Source organism: Hemiscyllium ocellatum, chromosome 1, assembly GCF_020745735.1.
Source record: "Hemiscyllium ocellatum isolate sHemOce1 chromosome 1, sHemOce1.pat.X.cur, whole genome shotgun sequence".
NCBI classification, from domain to species: domain Eukaryota; kingdom Metazoa; phylum Chordata; class Chondrichthyes; order Orectolobiformes; family Hemiscylliidae; genus Hemiscyllium; species Hemiscyllium ocellatum.
This window is the reverse complement of record NC_083401.1, coordinates 147,219,396-147,240,508: the sequence shown is the minus strand read 5'-3', so window position 1 is coordinate 147,240,508 and position 21,113 is coordinate 147,219,396. Positions and strand designations below refer to the sequence as shown.

The 21,113-nt window shown below is 42.6% G+C and overlaps 1 protein-coding gene across 1 annotated transcript in view; it reads right to left on the bottom strand.

Moving 5' to 3' along the window:
• slc2a9l2 (solute carrier family 2 member 9, like 2) overlaps nt 1-21,113 on the bottom strand; it is a 390,861-nt gene that overhangs the window by 141,160 nt on the left and 228,588 nt on the right. Inside the window, exons 7-8 of the mRNA XM_060829178.1 lie at nt 14,015-14,202; nt 77-187 (exon numbers count right to left, since the gene is read on the bottom strand). Of these exons, the coding sequence (XP_060685161.1) occupies nt 77-187; nt 14,015-14,202 (299 nt within the window). The remainder of the gene's footprint in view (nt 1-76; nt 188-14,014; nt 14,203-21,113) is intronic.

Below are 21,113 nucleotides of genomic sequence, written 5' to 3'. Positions count from 1 at the left end.
TGCATTTTTAAAGACAGCGTCTAATCCTACAGTTTGGTCAAAGCTTGGTAGATTGAACAGTGTTAGGTCTACTCACAGAAATAATTGCAGCAGTGATCTCAATAGCACCGGTGCTGAGAGTGATGTAGGGGATCTGATCCTCACTGATGCCAGACTCTTTGAAGATGCTGCTTGTGTAGAACCAGATCTATAAATGATAAAAAAAACTAATGTTACCACAATATATGTAACTGCTTGTCCCTAGATTCAAGGAGGTACAGTAGGAAGTGATGTGCTCACCATTTTTCCGATTCTGATGAGAGAACTACACTGTACATACATTATTTCTACTTTATATTGGCTGTGTTTATCATATCATTCCTGCTTTTACTATATACTAGTGTTAGTTTAGGTTTTGGGTGTTATTTAGTATGATTGGTAGGCTTTCTTGGGTCTGGGAATGCTCAAAAAATTTCCTATAAAAATTAATGGCAATTGTTTCTTCACTTTACGCCATTTTGGCTTACGATAGGCTTCATAGGAACGTTTCAATTTCGGATAGCAGGAGACACCTGGATAGACATGTACTCTTTGTAGCTTCGCCAATACTATACACACAATCTTATGTAACATCAACTGTACAGATCAGAGGATTCCAGGTTAGTTCATCAAGTTACTTTGACCATGGCATTTGTCTCATCAATGGGCGAGAGAGAATTGAGAAAGTGTAAAAAATTAAACGTGCAGTATGTAAACTGAACGCATCACACACTTAGGGTAGAATCTTATGCTTGCTTTAACAATGAGCATCCTTCCCAAAGGACAGATCTGGGGATGTTCACTGAAGATTTTACAATCTTCTGCAGTTTTCACAAATCGCCGGATGCTGTAACAGTCCACTTCTGCAGATGCAAAGGCCTAAGCAAGATTCTGTCAAGTAGCAAATGGCATTCACATCACACAAGTACCAGGCAATAATTATCTCTAACAAGAGAGAAACTAATAATTTCCCTGAACATTTTATGGCATTATTATCACCAATTCCGCAATATCTTTGGGGTTAGTATTGACCTGTAAAGGAACTGGGTAGCAGTTTAAATACTGTGGTTACAAGGGTAGGTCAAAGGCTGGGAATGCTGCAGTGGTAAGTCGCTTTCTGATCTTCAATCTGTCTACCATTGACAAAGCACAAGTGGTCAATCTGATAGCATCTACTCCACTTGTCTTCATGCAATTTTAAGCATATGCAAAATGCTTGTTACCATCCTGGTTATAGCAACCCGCTTGACTGATATCCCATCTATCGTCAATATTCACTCTGTTCATCTCAGTGGCAGCACTGTGTTACTGCTGCAACTCATCGAGTCTACTTTGCGAGCCTGCGATCTCTACTATCTAGAAGGATAAGAACAACAGAAACATGTGGCAGCATCATCTGCAAGTTCCCCTCCAAGCCAAAAAATAAAAGAACGTCAGTTTGCTGTTCTTTTAACAAACTTGTTTGGACATGAGCAGATGAGTCTTGAACCCTGGTCAGCTCTGGATTTATTACTGACTATTTATGACCTCTAGTTTTAAAACACTCAGTTTGTGGTGGAATTTTCCCTGTTTCAGTGAAATCATGAAGGAGATTCATGGTGCCTGGTCCTTCCTGTCAGAGAGCAACTTTCCTCCTGCAATCTTCTGTTGTTCACCTTACTCATAGGCAACCAGCCTCTTCAGTCTCTTTTTTGAGGAATCATGCAGCCTGAGAGGGAGAGCTGCCTCATCACTTCTGGAATCTTCTGGCATTCATGCCAACACTGCCATCTTTAACCACTTCAAACAATACAAGTCAGGAACTGCCCGTCATTCTGTGGTGCTTGAACACGATCACAGAGAATATGGTTGAGAAAGGCAGACTAGCTCTACGCTTTGTTGACAGTAACATGGAGACACTAGCAGAAGAGGTGGTGGAGAGGAGGACAGTCCTTCTTTCAGCAGACTGTCAAAGGAGGCCACACTACCAGTGGGTGCCAGCTTGGACACACATCATGGCCTGTGTCAGTCCTATGTCCCAGGTTAAATTAAACACACATCAGTACAGGAAAAAGATTAATGATCTATGTTCCACAAGGGCAAGTGCTATCATCTTCACTCTGCTATTACTCAATCACAGCACATGCCAGTGCATGCACACCAGAACACTACAACCCTCACTACAGCATGCATCATGCGCATTCAAAGGCTCACCTCATCCTCTCAAATAACAAACCTTTCCTGCCTTCTGTGCTTTCCTCTCAATCACTGGCAACACCTTGCCACCTCTCCGGTTTCTACATCACCACTAACGGCTCTTATTTTTATTCAGTCATGGAAGAGGGTGTCACCGGCGAGGCCAGGATTTATTGCCCATCCCTAATTGCCCAGAGGACAGTTAAGAGTCAACCCGCATTGCTGTGTGTATGGAGTCATATGTAGGCCAGATACGAATGGCAATTTCCTTCCCTAAAGGGCATTAGTGAACCAGGTGGCTTTTTTCCAAAAATCAACAACAGATTCATGGTCATCAATAGACTATTAATTCCAGATATTTATTGAATTTAAATTCCACCATTTGCAGGATTTGATCCTGAGTCCTCAGAACAGTAGCTGGGTCTCTGGATTAAATCCATCAGATTCAATCCCTCTCATTGTTTCAATGCAGGAAAAATAGGCCTACATCGGAGTCTAGACTGGTGGGGTTGTGCCAGATGGTAGACTCATCATGACACAGCGGACATAGAGACAGGCACAACCACTGATTGGGAATGGGGAGGTTTCAGTGAGTAACTAACCAAATCTGCTTCATTGTGTTGCACTGCACTGCTCTCCCACTACTACCAACTCAAACTCCTTCTTAAACTGGACAAGCTTTTTGTCCTTCTTAGATAACTAATACTCACTGATGTCTTATTCAGACCATGGCAGCACCCAGGCCAGAAAAGGCCAATGCCACAGGCCGTCAGCACCTCTTCCGCCTCGGAGTAGGAAGTCACTGAATCCTCAGAAACAATATCCAGGTGAGATGTATGAGCAGAGAATCTGTGGGGAATGTCAGCAAGAGAACACTACCTCATTAAAGTAACTCCTAAACTCTCACATCCTACCTACTGGAGTCTCGTGGCATAGCAAGACATTTGGAAGCTTCCCAAATAGGTCAATGCCACGTCTCTAAAGGGAACTCTAAGGTGTACAACTGAATCTAAATATACATTGCTCAACCAAAATATGCATGCTCCATTGAGGAATTTGAATTCTGACAGGAAACCATCACGGTAGCTCCACACTTTGCTCAACACAGACCATGTCCTTGGTATATTTACAGTTCAGTGTGTGAATGTGACGACAATGACATGTTGTCTGCTCATGATAGCTATGGAACGTGTTTGCAAAATGCCAAGTTAGGTTACACTTTTAATCCAGGGTAAAAGTGAGGACTGCAAAGTCCAGAAACCAGAGTTTAGATCAGAGTGGTGCTGGAAAAGCACAGCAGGTCAGGCAGCATCTGAGGAGCAGGAAAATCGATGTTTCAGGCTAAAGCCCTTCATCAGGAATAGAGACAGGAAGCCTCCAGGGTGGAGAGATACATGGGGGAGAGGAGAGCTGGGGAGAAGGTAGCATAGAGTACAATGGGTGAATGGAGGTGGGGATGGAGATGATAGGTCAGAGGGAAGGGTGGAGTGGATAGGTGGAAAGGAAGATAGGCAGGCAGGACAGTGATGAGCTGGAAGGATGGAACTGGGGTAAGGTTGGGGAGGGGAAATTAGGAAACTGGTGAAGTCTACATTGATGCCATAGGGTTGAATGGTTCCGAGGCAGAAGATGAGGCATTCTTCACCCAGGTGTGTTTGTGAAATGCCAAGTTAGGTTACACTTTTAACACAGGGCAAAAGGAATGGTTGTTGGAGGTTCCTGGTTACAGATGTTTCAGTAAGATTAGGGATGGTGGTAAAAAAGGAGGGGGGTGGCATTGCTAATTAGGAATGGTATAACGGCTGCAGAAAGGAAGTTTGAGGGGGATCTGCCTTTGGAGGTAGTATTGGCTGAAGTCAGAAATAGGAAAGGTGCAGTCACCTTGTTGGGTGTTTACTATAGTTCCCCCAATAGCAGCAGAGATGTGGAGAAACAGATTGGGAAACAGATTTTGGAAAGGTGCAGAAGTCACAGGGTCGTAGTCATGGGCGACTTCAACTTCCCAAATATTGATTGGAAGCTCTTTAGATCAAGTAGATTGGATGGGGCGGTGTTTGTGCAGTGTGTCCAGGAATCTTTTCTAACTCAGTATGTAGATTGTCCAACCAGAGGGGAGGCCATATTAGATTTGGTACTTGGTAATGAACTGGGACAAGTGATGGGCTTGTTAGTGGGTGAACATTTTGGTGATGGTGACCACAATTCTGTGACTTTCACCTTGGTTATGGAGAGAGATAGGTGCGCACAACAGGGTAGATTTTACAATTGGGGGAAGGGAAATTACGATGCTGTAAGACAGGATTTGAGGAGCATAAGTTGGGAGCATAGGCTGTCAGGGAAGGATGTGGTGGAAATGTGGAACTTTTTCAAGGAACAGATACGACGTGTCCTTGATATGTATGTACCTGTCAGGCAGGAAAGAAATGGTCGTGTGAGGGAGCCTTGGTTGACGAGGGATGTTGAATGTCTAGTAAAGAGGAAGAAGGAGGCTTACATAAGGTTGAGGAAACAGGGTTCGGACAGGGCAGTGGAGGGATACAGGATAGCCAGAAGGGACCAGAAGAAAGGGATTAGGAGAGCTAAGAGAGGGCATGAAAAATCCTTGGCGGATAGGATCAAGGATAACCCCAAGGCATTTTATGCGTATGTGAGAAACATGAGAATGACGAGAACGAGGGTAGGTCCGATCAAGGACAGTAGTGGGAGATTGTGTATTGATTTGGAAGAGATAGGAGAGGTCTTGAATGAGTACTTTTCTTCAGTATTTACGAACGAGAGGGACCGTATTGTTGGAGAGGAGAGTGTGAAACGGACTGGTAAGCTAGAAGAGATACTTGTTAGGAAGGAAGATGTGTTGGACATTTTGAACAACTTGAGGATAGACAAGTCCCCCGGGCCTGACGGGATATATCCTAGGATTATGTGGGAAGCAAGAGAGGAAATTGCAGTACCGTTGGCAATGATCTTTTCATCTTCACTGTCAACGGGGGTGGTACCAGGGGACTGGAGAGTAGCGAATGTTGTGCCCCTGTTCAAAAAAGGGAATAGGGATAACCCCGGGAATTACAGGCCAGTTAGTCTTACTTCTGTGGTAGGCAAAGTAATGGAAAGGGTACTGAGGGATAGGATTTATGAGTATCTGGAAAGACACAGCTTGATTAGGGACAGCCAGCACGGATTTGTGAAGGGTAGGTCTTGCCTTACAAGTCTTATTGAATTCTTTGAGGAGGTGACCAAGTATGTGGATGAGGGTAGAGCAGTGGATGTAGTGTACATGGATTTTAGTAAGGCATTTGATAAGGTTCCCCATGGTAGGCTTATGCGGAAAGTCAGGAGGCAGGGGATAGAGGGAAATTTGGCCAACTGGATAGAAAACTGGCTAACTGGTCGAAGTCAGAGAGTGGTGGTAGATGGTAAATACTCAGCCTGGAGCCCAGTTACAAGTGGAGTTCCGCAGGGATCAGTTCTGGGTCCTCTGCTGTTTGTAATTTTTATTAATGACTTGGATGAGGGAGTCGAAGGGTGGGTCAGTAAATTTGCAGATGATACGAAGATTGGTGGAGTTGTGGACAGTGAGGAGGGCTGTTGTCGGCTGCAAAGGGACTTAGATATGATGCAGAGCTGGGCTGAGGAGTGGCAGATGGAGTTCAACCCTGCCAAGTGTGAGGTTGTCCATTTTGGAAGAACAAATAAGAATGTGGAATACAGGGTTAACGGTAGGGTTCTTAGTCAGGTGGAGGTACAGAGGGATCTTGGGTTCTATGTACATAGATCTTTGAAAGTTCCCACTCAGGTGGATAGAGCTTGTAAGAAGGCCTATGATGTATTAGCATTCATTAGCAGAGGGATTGAATTCAAGAGTCGTGAAGTGATGTTGCAGCTGTACAGGACTTTGGTTAGGCCACATTTGGAGTACTGTGTGCAGTTCTGGTCACCTCACTTTAGGAAAGATGTGGAAGCTTTGGAGAGGGTGCAGAGAAGATTTACCAGGATGTTGCCTGGAATGGAGAATAGGTCGTACGAGGATAGGTTGAGAGTTCTCGGCCTTTTCTCATTGGAACGGCGAAGGATGAGGGGTGACTTGATAGAGGTTTATAAGATGATCAGAGGAATAGATAGAATAGACAGTCAGAAACTTTTTCCCCGGGTACAACAGAGTGTTACAAGGGGACATAAATTTAAGGTGAAGGGTGGAAGGTATAGGGGAGATGTCAGGGGTGGGTTCTTTACCCAGAGAGTGGTGGAGGCATGGAATGCGCTGCCCGTGGGAGTGGTAGAGTTAGAATCATTGGCAATCTTTAAGCGGCAATTGGATAGGTACATGGATGGGTGCTTAATCTAGGATAGATGTTCGGCACAACATCGTGGGCCGAAGGGCCTGTTCTGTGCTGTATTGTTCTATGTTCTATGTTCTACGAGGACTGCAGATGCTGGAATCTGATGAACAAGGCCCATGGGTTGAGAGCACAAATTAAAACATGGGGTATGATATCATAGTTGCCACTGAGACATGGTTGAGAGAGGAGCAAACTGGGTTGTAAAAGCCCTTCATCAGGAATAGAGGCAGGAAGCCTCCAGGGTGGAGAGATAAATGGGGTGGGGGGGGGAGTTGCTGGGGAGAAGGTGGCAAAGAGTACAATAGATGAATGGGGGTGGGGATGGAGGTGATAGGTCAGGGAGGACCTCCAATTGTAGCACAGACTGAACCCCCCTGGTCCTCACCTTCCACCCCACTAACCTTCACATAAACCGTATCATCCGCCAACACTTCCGCCACCTCCAAACGGACCCACCACCAGACATATATTTCCCTCCCCACCCCTTTCTGTCTTCCGCAAAGACCATTCCCTCCGTAACTACCTGGTCAGGTCCACACCCCCCCAACAACCCACCCTCCCTTCCTGGCACCCACCCCTGCCACCGCAGGAATTGCAAAACCTGCGCCCACATATCCTCCCTCACCTCCATCGAAGGCCCCAAAGGAGTATTCCACATCCATCAAAGTTACACCTGCACATCCACCAATGTCATTTACCATATTCGCTGGTCCCGACGCAGTGTCCTTTTCCTTTGGGAGACTGGATGCCTCCTCTTAGAGCGCTTCAGGGAACATCTCCGTGACACCTGCACCAATCAACCCCACCGCCCTGTGGCCCAATATTTCAACTCCACCCCCCACTCTGCTGAGGATATGCAGGTCCTAGGCTTCCTCCACTGTCACTCCCTCACACTCAACGTCTGGAGGAAGAACGCCTTATCTTCCGCCTCGGAACACTTCAAACCCAGGGCGTAAATGTGGACTTCACCAGTCTCCTCATTTCCTCTCCCGCACCCCCCCCCCCCCCCCCCCCCCCCCCCCCCGCCTTACCCCAGTTCCAACGTTCCAGCTCAGCACCATCCCCATGACCTGTCCTACCTGCCAATCTCCCTTCCCATCTATGTGCTCCACCTTCCCCTCTGACCTATCACCTCCATCCCCTCCCTCATTCACCTATTGAACTCTTTGCTACCTTCTCCCTAGTCCCCAGCTCCCCTCCCCCCCCCCCCCCTCCCCCCACCATTTCTCTCTCTGGAGACTTCCTGCCTCTGTTCCTGATCAGGGGCTTTTGCCCGAAACGACGATTTTCCTGGCCACGACACTTTTAATACAGTTTGTCTAATTACAGTTTTTGAGGTGTCATGACAAGAGACACTTTGATTTGTACAATGTCATGGTCATGATTGCTTGCAGACACAATTCCTAATGTGCATTCTTGGACAATGCCAAACCTGCCATGAAGGGCAATTTAAATGTGCATGGATGGAAAAACAGGAATCAGTGGTTGCACGATGAATTCAATTGCAACTTCACTGGCCTCGTGAGTCCCATAAGCTTTTACCATCCCTCTGTTTCTATCAAGTCTTTCCACCCCCACTACCCCTTTTATGTAACTACCAATGTCTCCGATTTACTCCAACAGGCTGTGACTTTGTGAATTGCCATACCGTGTTGGCCCAACACTCTGCTCATGTCGAGGTCAGTGTGATAGTCCTGGAGGTTTGTGCCCTTACCTGTGCTCTATGAGATCTCACTCTTCTATCACAAATTGCACCCTTTTCACTGTCATCATCCCCTCTGTCACCCAATCCAATGAAGCCTATAACTGCCGACTTTCCCCAGGACTCTAGTAGGACTTAGTGTTTGATTGACCATGGCCAATGCACTGGACTGACTCACCTTAACAAACTGACAATCTTTCCCTCTGTAATAAAAACCAATGTGAGATACAGAGGCTCCACTTAAATTCAAAGTGAGTGAGTATGATGAAGGCAAGCTAAAATCCAAAAGGAGCACACAGCCTGGATGAATGGGTATTCCTGCTTGGAAAGCAACTTGGGCAGAACTTGTAAGTTGTAGGTGTCCCTGAAGAAGTGATGAAGTGGCAATGGTGATGGTGAGGCTGGTGGTTTGCCTATGCCAACTTGTGTGGTCAAAGGTTGAAGGAGGAAGGTGTCCATGGAGCAAGTAGGGACATTACAGTGAAGATATAGTTGGATGACAGATGGCTAGCTGTAGACACTCTGACATACATGATGAGGAATTATTCCATATAGTTTCTCAGGAAAGGTGAGGAGAATTAGAAATAGCATTGAAGTGAGGTGATCTGGCCTATTAAAGAGATACAAATGTATGGGAATTACAAGATCGGAATTTACCATTTAGAACCAATGGAGACAATTGGAATAGAATTGTCTCAGCGTAGTGATCCTGATTTCTTGACCCACATCATAGCTTCCCAGCTTTCTCATTTCTGACCAAACCAAGGGATGGCACAGTGGCTCAGTGGTTAACACTGGTTAGCAGTGGTTCGCACTGCTGCCTTACAGCATCAGGGAACCCGGATTCAATTCCAGCCTCGGGTGACTGTGTGGAGTTTGCACATTCTCGCCGTATCTGCATGAGGTTTCTCCTAGTGCTCGGGCTTCCTCCCACAGTCCAAAAATGCACAGGTTAGGTGAATTGGCCACGTTAAATCACATATTCAGGGATGTGTAGGTTAGGTGTATTATAGAGTCATAGAGATGTGCAGCACAGAAACCGACCCTTCGTCCTACTAATCTATACCGATCAGTTATCCCAACCTAATCTTGGACCATATCCCTCTAAACCCTTCCTATTCATCAACCCATCCAGATGCCTCTTAAATATTGCAATTGTGCCAGTGTCCACCACTTCCTCTGGCAGCTCATTCCATACACATACCACCTTCTGCGTGAAAAAGTTGCCCCTTTTATATCATTTCCCCTCTCACCCTAAACCTATGCCCTCTACATCTGGACTCCCCTATGCCAATGAAAGACTTTGTCTACTTAACCTATTCATGCCCCTCATGATTTTGTAAACCACTATAAGGTCATCCCTCAGCCTTCGACGCTCCAGGGAAAACAGCCCTAGCCTATTCAACTTCATCCCATAGCTCAAACCCTCCAACCCTAGCAACATCCTTCTAAATCTTTTCTGAACCCTTTCAAGTTTCTCAACATCATTCCGATAGGAAGGAGATCAGAATTGTATGCAATTTTCCAAAAGTGGCCTAACCAATGTCCTGTATAGCTGCAACATGGCCTCCAACTCCTATACTCAATACTCTGACCAATAAAGGAAAGCATACCAAATGCCTTCTTCACTATCCTATTTACCTGCAACTCTACTTTCAAGGAGCTATGAACCTGCACTCCAAGGTCTCTTTGTTCAGCAACACTCCCTAGGTCCTTACCATTAAGTGGATAAGTCTTGCTCTGATTTGCTTTCCCAAAATGCAACACCTCACATTCATTGAAATTAAACTCCATCTATCACTCCTCAGCCCATTGGCCCATCTGATCAAGATCCCGTTGTAAAGTGAGGTAACCTTCTTCGCTGCCCACTACACCTCCAATTTTGGGGTCATCTGCAAACTTGCTAACTATCCCTCTTATGCTCACATCCAAATCATTTATATAAATGCCAAAAAGTAGTGGACCCAGCATCAATCCTTGTGGCATACTACTGGTCACAGGCCTCCAGTATGCAAAAAAACCTTCCTTCACCACCACCATCACCCTCTGTCTTTTATCTTTGAACTAGTTCTGTATACAAATGGCTAGTTCTCCCCATTAGATTCCATGAGATCTAACATTGCTAACCAGTCTCCCATGGGGAACTTTGTAAAATGCCTTACTGAAGTACATACAGATCACGTCCACTGTTCTGCCTTCAGCAAACCTCAGTCACTTTTTCATAAAAACTCAATCAGTTCATGAGTCAGGGAAAATGTAGGGGAATGGGTCATATTGGAATGTTCTTCGGAGGGTCGGTGTGGACTTGTTGGGCCGAATGGCCTGTTTCCACACTGTCGAATTTCTATGATTACACTCCAGGTATTTATGTATCATGAAGTCTTCTATCAGTTTTCATGTCATTTCTAGAGAATAGAACTCCAGTCTGGACAGTTTCCTTGACTCTCTCGAGTCAAGCATCATCCTTCTGAATCCTTTTGTCACAGTTTCTCCAAAGCCTTTATATTGTATGACATTATGGACAACAGAACCCAGCAGAGTGAGCAATATTTTAGCTTTTCACATCCTAAGTAAGTTCAACTTATTGTTTGGAAGAAGCAAGGGATTCTTTTTTCGCACCACTAACCTGTTTAGGATTGACTTATGATGTAGTCAGGAGACTGGTATCCTTAGTCTGGATCTGCACTGTCTCTTGTTATAGAACAGACCAACCACTCAAAATACATTAAGAAGATAGCCCAAACACAAACCTTTTCTTATTTTATGGGCAAGTGGCAGGCATTGCATTTTGGATGTAAATCAATTGGCCAAATTTCCAGATTTGAAGCAAAACACATTTTATTCATACAGTGTAGTTAAAATACAACAAAAGAAGGAAGAAATTGGAAAAATTAACTCTATTGGAAAATTTAACATAATAATAGGTCACGGAACTACTAAACAGTAACTGTTCCAATATAGTATCCTATAAATACACCCTTGGCAAAGGCAAGTTCAACAAAAAAAATAATGTCTCACAGGCAATTCTCCAGTCCAGGAGGAATATATAAAGAAAGGACAGATAGAAGGGAGCAGGAAGAGATGTGCTGCAGCTTTCAAACCCAGCTTCAAGACTAGCAGGTACTGCGACTGAAAAACTAAAACGAAAACTTTTGATTCTGGGCGAGCATACCGCACCGGCTCAGGCTGATTCTATTGTTCCAACTTAAAAAGAAAGACCCCAAAGCCCCACAGACTGTTTACGTTATTGAAATAAAATAGACACCTCTATCTTGAAAACCTCTCTTCAAAAAGAATCAGGACAAAATTCAGCTCTTAAAGCCCATGGTATCATCGCTCTCTCCAAGAGCTGTAGGAAATGACAGTTGGTTTGTGGATGTGGGGTAGTGTACATTTAATCAATTTTATCTTGTCATCAGCTTGTGGCATTTCATTGTTACAGGTGCTATTTGACGGTGATCTACATCAGAGATTTCTGATTGGTCTGACAGCATTATTGTTCTTCCTCCTCTATTATTTTGAAATGAACAAGTCACAAAATTAATGTAAACTGCTCCTAAGGGGCACAACAATAAAAATCAAAGGAAACTTATCAAGCCTAAATTAAAATAAAATTTACTGAGCTTTTAATACACCCCAGCTTGTGTGGTGCCAACCTATTGTGGAAGATTGTTGTCCTATAAAATGGAGGATCAATGATTGCTGTAAACCCAAATAGAGCTGCCATACCAATATGATTCTTTCATCAGTGGAAAAAAATCAATGTCAGCAACTGACAAATTCCAGGCCCATCTTACAAATATTGGGGTGGGGGAGGGTTGATCATTTAAAACAGAACTGCAGCTGGAATTGTGTCAATATTCTGGGGATTAGGTTCCTATTCACACTTCGAAAATCTCCAGCTTTCTGCTGCTGAAATATCATCAGTTTTTTAGAGACTATTCTGTTACCACCAATGCCCTGAGAGATGGGCTACTTTATTTGAATACAACCCATGTTTGCTGATTCTTTTTCTGCAATAGGTTTATCCTACAACCATTTTATTTTTGAGTCATTGTTCTCCAGTCTCTTTTTGAAGCCTTAAATCAACTTTTGTGAAAAAAGGTAAGCTCATTTCCTTGCAAGTTATGGAAGATCATATCAGAAGTTTAAACCTAATGTTTAAATAAAATAAGATGAAGAGTTTCACCATGTCCCAATATTGCAATTCCAACTGAGGCACAGTGTTATATTTAACATGAATCATTTCCTCTTGTTTGTTTCCCTTTTCAACATTGCTTTTCCTGAAGTGACTGATATGAATGCAAAATCATAGCTGATTTTAATTAATTAAACTCCACATGGGATTTGTCTATTATTCACTCAAAGCATCAATATGGTCTGCTATGTGCTCATAAAAAGGTTGTTTCCTTCATGCAACCAAACACATTCACCCCTTTAACACACATTTTATCTCCCAGTTATTCCTTTCTCTCTGCAGAACACACACACACACACATTCTTCCTTTAAAGGAAGAACAGAACGCTCTGCACTGGGGATTTATCTGTTATTGCCTTCAGTGACACTTGATTATCACAGAGCACAGAAGCATTAAGCATGACGAATACATTTATGTTCTGACTTCCTTCCTCTTTCCGGTCAACTGTGTGAATTTCAATCAATATTCCAATCCAGATTTTCTTCTGCATTCACTCCCAGATGGAGCTCTAGTTGATTGTTTGGTTCAGAGGTGAAGATGGAGTTGGCTAATTACTCGTTCCACACATTGGACCCGTGAATAAATTCGGACTTGTGTTCCAGGTGCAGGCTGAAAATATGTAGCTGCTCCCTGAAAGAATTCCCTGACTGCTAGCTTTCAAATGACTTCTTTACTTGGCTCCATAAACCACTCTCTTAATCTTCAATTCCTAGCTTATCACTTAAGCTTAGTGCTTTAGGTTCGGTCTGACTGAAGTAAAACTGGATTCCACTTAGATGCCACCCAAAATAGCAATTAGCATTTTAACATGGGATCTTGATTTGACTATTAAAAGAGGCTACTGCCCAAACCAGACAAGTGCCCTGACCACCTATGAAATTTTTTTCTGGATGGTATCAACTGGCTCAGAAGCAGGAAGTAACAAGTGCTTCTGAATGAATTTTAAGTGACTGACCACCTCATTTCCACCCAGTGGAACAATGGTGATTTTACTCCACATAGTGGAGGAATGGCACAGTGGAGCAGCACGGTGGCTCGGTGATTAGCACTGCTGCCTCACAGCACCAGGATCCCAGGTTCAATTCCAGCCTCGGGTGACTGCATGGAATTTGCACATTCTCCCTGTGTCTGCATGGGTTTCCTCCTTGTGCTCTGGTTTCCTCACAATTGCAAAGATGTGCAGGTCAGGTGAATTGCCAAGCTAAATTGTCCATAGTGTTAGGTGCATTAGTCAGAGGGAAATGGGTCTGGGATGGGTTACTCTGCGGAGGGCCCGTGTGGACTTGTTGGGCCGAAGGGCCTGTTTCCATGCTGTAGGGAATCTAATCTAGTGTCACTGAATAATAATGAACAATATGATTTTTATTCCCTTTCTCAATCCACCTCTCTTGAGACTTATTACAGTGGTCACATTACAATCTATTCAACATGATGATTGGCTGGAATCTCTTTGGTTTATATGACTCAATGTCTGTTCCACCAAACTATTATGGTCCTTCTCTTTCATTCAACTTACCGGAAATCACATGTGCAGTATGGACTCAGCACTATAACAATGTATCAATAATGTATGCTATACTTACAGCATTCAGACCACAGAGCTGGTAGCAGGTCATAATGACAATGACTGTGATGACTTGCCAGCGTACAGACTGCTTTTTCAGTAAGTCCAACACTGATAACAACTGAATGTGTTTTTGGGCTGTCCTTTCTGCCTGGACTTCCTCCAGTTCCTTCATGACATCTTCCTTCCCACTAAAGATTTGAAATGCTGAGAAAAAAAAAACTGGAATTAATCTTTTTTCAGATGTCAGAGAAAATCATTTTATTAACATGTACTCTGGAATTGGTGAGGTTATTTCAAAAGCAAAAGTATTGCGGATGCTAGAAAGCTGGAATAAGATCAAAAGGTTCTGGAAAATCTTCACCCACCAGGCAAAAAAAAAGATGATTGAATGGGTCATTCTTCCTTTGTCTGAGAAGCCACTTCAAATGTAATGAAATATTTGCTTTTGGAGCTTATGTTTAGATGTTGCAGAGCACTGTCCTGAATTAGATAATGTCTAATTGCTGCCTGTTTTGTAATGAGTGAAACTGGATAATTAAATCTTGCCATAGAAATAACTCAACTATCATTTTAATTCCAATCACTTCTACAAAAAGCAAATTTCTCTTTGCTCAGACAAAGAACAATGGAAATAGTGCCAATTTCAAAAGTTATTAATCAAGTTGGAACCTGCTCCATTTATTTCCTTGAACAGGTTTTAGACACTAACAACTTCTGACTCAGATCCAAGTCTAGCCACATTTATATCATGCAAGAAACACACTTGGAAATAAATAATTCTGACAGAAACATCACACTTACTCATAAATGTTGACCACTAAATATTTGAGATGCATAAAGGAACCTGGTTCTGCACATATCTCTCGCTGGAATTCCGGGTTTGGATTCTGCTGCCTTCCCTGCCTGCCAATGTTGTCTCCTCAGCTTCCATAATAACAAGCCTCAAAGAAGGTACAGACATTTTGCCAGCAATATAGGAAGCTCAGATTGGGAAATTTTCCAACTTGGCAGTCTCATCTCCATCGCCTGCTGTATCTTTATTGGGGGACGTGGAGCCAGTGTGGAATTGGGCCAATTGGCTGCAGAGGCATTTCAGTGGTACCTGCCCACAGAGGCAAGTAGAAAGAAGGGCTTTTTAGCCTGCTCTGTTCTCTGAGACTTTAGCTTAGATGTGCAAAAGGCTGTGAGACTCTCTTGCTCTAAAAACCAACCACTCCTCAGCCATCCCCATGCGCCCATAACCCAATGCAAGGCCGATGTCCCCTCAAACCACACTGTACACCTTCATGGCTCTGACATTCCCACACTCTCTCATTTGACCTTTGATCCTTCCATAACCATTCATCCGGTATTCACTTGGAACAGACCTGAGAAGCTAAATGAAGATGAAAAAAGATTAAGGTCTAAATGTTTGTAACAAAAGAGAACCTCTGATTAATGTATCATTTTTGTGGGTGTGATGGAGATTGGGAAATGGAACTTGTTTACAAACAACACCCTGATACTTCACAGAGGCAGTGGTTTTTTAGTCATATCAGATTTTCATTAACCAGGAATGGGAGGTGTGTGCAGATTAGGTCTGAGAGCAGTAGATCTGAACCTTGAAGAGTTTCTTGGAGAGGTAAGGTACCCATTTACCTATTTCCCAGGATATTTTTAAACAATCTGTTGACCTGTGGATGAGATACGCTATGCTTAAGCAAGGTAAGGGACATTGTGAGAGAAGTGGGGCAGCACTTAGGATGTTCAAAGTAGAAAGGAATGTGCATAAAAATTATATAAACTCATTGGAACGGTCAAGCCGAAAAGTAACTGTCAAAAGAGCTTGTCTGAAGGAACTGACAAGGCACTTAAAACTCCTGCCCTTAAATTAAAAAAAAAGTCTTGAGATTTAAAAATATTTCTTGCTATTTCACTATCTCTGTTGACATAAGCCTGAAAGCTACCATTACTAGATTAGTGCTGCAGTTCTTACTTCATAGCTTTCCATTATCACAGTGAATTGCATGTCATTCCATAATTGACAATTCCAAGTTATTTTACACAGTTTGAGGAGGGATTATTAAACAAATTTACATGTTTTGTTCTCTTTTATATCAATTAGGTTACTTTAAAGTAAATAAGCTTTCCCTGACAGAGGTTGACAAATCCCTGGGACTTAAGCGGGTTTTTCCCAGAACTTTGTGACAATTTAGAGAAGAGATAGCTGGGCCCCTTGCTAAGATATGTGTTCTATCAGGGTGAGGTGCTGGAAGACGGGAAGGTGGATAATGTGGTGCCATTATTTAAGAAAGGTAGCAAGGAAAAGCCAGGGAAAAGACTGGTGAGCTTGACATCAGTGGTGGGTAAATTGTTGCAGGGAATTGAAAACATAAGGACTGATTAGGGATTGTCAACATCACTTAGTGAGACACCATTTCCCATGCACAAATTTGATTTAATTTTTTGAAGAAGTGACAGAGAAGATTGATAAAGGTAGAGCGGTAGATGTTGTCTATACGGATTTTAGCAAAGCATTCAACAAGGTTACACATGGTAGACTGATTAGAAAGGTTAGATCACATGTGATCCGGGCGAGCTGGATAATAGGATACAAAATTGGCTTGAAGGTAGGAGACAGAGGGTGGTGGCAGAGGATTGCTTTTCAGACCGGAGGCCTGTGACTAGCATTATAACACAGGGATCAGTGCTGAGTCCACTGCTTTTTGTCATTACATAAATGAGTTGGATATGAATGCGGGAGGTATGATACACAACTTTGCAGTTGACACCAAAATAGGTTGTGTCATGGATAATGAAGAAGATTATCTCAGAGTATAACAGGACCTTGATCAGATAGGTCAATGGGCTGAGGAGTGGAAGATGGATTTTAAGTTAGATAAATGTGAGGTATTGCATTTTGGTAAGGGCAGGATTTATACTGTTAATGGTAGGGCTCTGGGGAATGCTGCTGAACAAAGAGACCTAGATGTGCAGATTCATAGTTCCTTGAAAGTGGAGTTGCAGATAGATAGGGTGTTGAAGGCGGCATTTGGCATGCTTGCCTTCATTGGTTGGAACACTGAGTATAGGAGTTGGGACATCATGTTCTGATGATACAGGACATTGGTGAGGCTACTTTCAGAATACTGCATAGAATTCTAGTCATCCTTCTACAGGAAAGATGTTGTGAAACTTGAGACAGTGGAAAAAAAGATTTACAAAGATGTTGCTGGGACTGGAGAGTTTGAGTTGTAGGGAGAGGCTGAATAGCTTTTGTCCCCCAGGTGTGTTGGATCCTGAGAATGTGGCCTTATTCAGATTTATAAAATCATGAAGGTCTGGATAAGGTGAATAGCCAAGGTCTTTTTCCCCAGGGTGAGGGTGTCCAAAAATAGAGGGTATAGGTTTAAGGTGAGAGAGGAAAGATTTAAAAAAGAACCTGGGGGGTAACCTTTTCATGTAGAGAGTGGCGCATGTATGGAACAAGCTGCCAGAGGAAATGGTGGAGATGATTACAACATTTAAAAGGCATCTAGATGGGTAAATGAATAGGAAGAGTTTAGAGGTGGGACTGGGTCAGATTGGGATGTATGGTTGACATGGACAAATTGGACCGAAGGATCTGTTTCCATACAGACCTCATCAATGCTTCATAAGCATTTATACCTCCTCCATAAAATCATGGCTCCAAAATCCTTGCAACAGCAAAAATACTTTCTTTTAAACTTAAGTGGCCCTTGCCAATACCTCATTTTCCACCTGTATGATTGATTACTTGTCCACATCTATCTGCCAGTAAAAACAGAATCTGATGGAAAAAGGAATCTGGATCCTTTCCATCGTGTTTACAAGATGCCTAAAGTCAGCCCAACTTTGCCAGAAACCTGACACCTAAGGATATGCAAATATAACTCTCCATATTGCTTCAGTAGCGTAGAACCCACAGAAGGCACATTAAACCAACCACTAAGATTACACATCTTCAGGTGGTTGAGGCTTATGTAGGAGGAACACCAGCACAGACCAGTTAACTGTGCTGTACATTCTGCATAACTCTATGTAATACTGATCAGGGAAAGTGACCAAGAAGTCAAGGCGCACTATGAATACTCAATGTCAGTGTTAATAATAGCTTGGATTTTGCTGTCAGTGGTAGCAATGCTGTTGTCAGCAACCATGAGAAACATCTAACCATCTCTTTCAAAAGGATTTCCCTTTAATCGGTGAAAGCAGTCAATGAATTGCTCTCACAGACAACAATCTGCAAGTTAAAATCATTGAATCCCTTCACTTTTAAATTTATACTTCAGTTATTTTCAGAATGAGTGGTCACCATTGGATCTAGATAGTGCTAAATTTCATTAAAAAAACTTTTAAAAGCTGCACTTCTTTTTGACATTCGCCGAAGTTAAAAATAATTTCTCCAAGCCAGTGAGTGTGTTCAGCAGCAATTATCAAATTAATGGGCTGTTTAAAGTCCAATTACAACATCTGTCAACAGTGTTTAATATTTTCAAGGGTTATTATGATGCAATTAATGACACAGTGGAAGAGATTGTTGTCCTTTCACCGTCTACTTCAGGATTACATTCTGGAAGACCTCAAGAGTATGCCCCATGGAGGACAACAGTGGAGTTTCTACATTACTCTGAGGAAATGCAGACTCGCAATTTTTACCATCAGCTTCAATGAAGTAATGGTGAAGAATGCCGAAAGTCTCAGGATCCTTACTGCTGCGAAGCTTAGGCCAATGATTCAATCATGTGAAAATCCGCGGTTGTGGTAAAACTGGCCAGTAGTAGCAGCTGCAAATTAGTAGGGATTTAATGTTGAGCTCAGTTTACCTTTTCACTGAAATTGACATTTTATATTTGTAATTGGAAAAAATAGAGAAACGAACAGTCCCATCTCCCAGGATACAGTCTTCTGATTTAAAGTCTTATTCGGTGTGAAAGTTTCTCTTAATGACTGTCATTGTGATGTGCCATGCTGCTGGCTTGAACACCCCCTGATTTCTCCATATTTTTTATTTTAGTTTAAGACTTCCCTCACAGTTTCTATTTTCTAAACTTCATTGCTTCTACATTAGCTGCAGTAAAATCTTTGACATTACAGTTACCATCAGGCCTGGATCATAGGTAAGTCACAGAACAAAGCAAAGTTAATATTTTTAATATTTATATGTAGAGTAATGTAGGGAGCTTTTCTCATTGGTGATGTTCGTCCATACTACCTGTGGCTTATATATAATGTGGTGTCAGGGCAAACAGTTATTCATTTCTAAAACCAGGAAATATTAAAGGCACAGCTTTATTTTTGAATAACTGGAATTGTTGAAAAGAGCAGATCCATATTTGTAAGTATAAAGCAGTTGCAAGATAAATTTATTTATTTATGTAACTGGAATGGTGAGGGACAAGGATTTATTTATTTAAGAGCCCTGAGAAATGTATCGCTGTCCTGGCAGCTACATAATATCTTCATTATCTAGCAGTCAAAAAAAGTTACATTTCTTAACTTCACCTCCAAAACTTCATGGTACAACTCCAGGAGACAAGGGATATCCTTTGAAGAGATAGTTCCTTATTGCCTTGTGTTACTCAAGATAGAGCCACAATCAAAACCATTACTCACAGAACCATCATCAAACAGTCCATTGGTCTCCTGAAGTTGTGTTTGTGGTGCCTGAACTAGTCAGCTGCATTCTCCATTACATGGTCTGTTAAGCAGATCCAAACCTTAAAAAATGAAGCTAAGGAATGATAGAGACCATCAAAGGATGAGGAAGGATGGTACACTGAAACAAAAGAGAGAAGAGAGTCAGAATCAGAAACAGAAAAAGGGAAAAGGAAAAAGACTAAGATACAGTACAGAGAGATAGCCTGGATGTGCAGGAAAAAGTGGTCAGGGGCAGCATAGGTCTCAAGGGACTCATCAGATTCCATATACATCAGAGGTCAGAAGTTTCAGTCATGTTTGAATTGAGTTTCTGTAACCTAGGAGGACAATGAGTTCTGGGCCTCATTCTGAGTTGCCAATAAGAGCACTTCCATTGAAACCTCAACAGATGTAATAAATTAATGCAATCTAATAGTACTTCACCACTTTCAGAGCGTACAGGAATTTAGGCACATTCAGGATCAAGGAGATATTCATTAATATTGGATGGTGGAAGTGGCATTTGTAACTTAAAATATTGCAAGCAACATTTTTTGTGTCTTTTAGGTGATTGGGAAGGAAGCGACAGAAGAATATTTTATGTCAGTCAGGAATGCATCCTGATACTGGAAAATCCAGCTGATCAAACTTATCTCAAATGAAACAGAAGCAAATCTTTAGCCGTAGCTATCGGGAGACTTTTATCCTTCTCTAGACTATTCTGATGGGCAACGTTACTGGATTGTGTGTGATATTAGTGCATGGCTTTTCAAAATCTAAAAACTTGGTTATCTGTCCAGCTCAACTGATAGTACAGATCCCAAACCAAAGCCAGAAGGATACAACCTCAGCTGCCAAACCGTACAGTACTGTGGTAATACTGCATCAGTTGAGGGATCTCCCATCTGGCAAGACGTTATGCTAGGGCAAACCAAGGCTGGACTTATACACTTAATGGTAAGGTCCTGGGAATGTTGCTGAACAAAGAGACCTTGCATTGCAAGTACATACTGCCTTGAAAATAGAGTTACAGGTAGATAGGGTGGTGAAGAAAACATTTGGTATGCTTTCTTTTATTGGTCAGTGCATTGAGTAAAGGAGTTGGGAAGTCATGTTGCGGCCATACACGATTTTGGTTAGGCCACTTTTTGAATACTGCAGGCAATTCTGGTCTCTCTGCTAGAGGAAGGCTGTTGTGAAAGGGTTCAGAAAAGATTTACAAGAATGTTACTAGGATTGGTGGGTTTGAGCTAGAGGGAGGGGCTGAATAGGCTGGGGTTGCTTTCCCTGGAGCATCGGAGACTGAGGGGTGACCTTATGGAGGTTTATAAAATCATGAAGGATATGTTAAGGTAAATAGACAAAGTCTTTTCCCCATGACAGGGAGTCCAAAACTAGAGGGCATAGGTTTAAGGTGAGAGGGGAAAGATTTAAAAAAGGGTCCTAAGTGGCAACATTTTCACACAGAGTGTTGC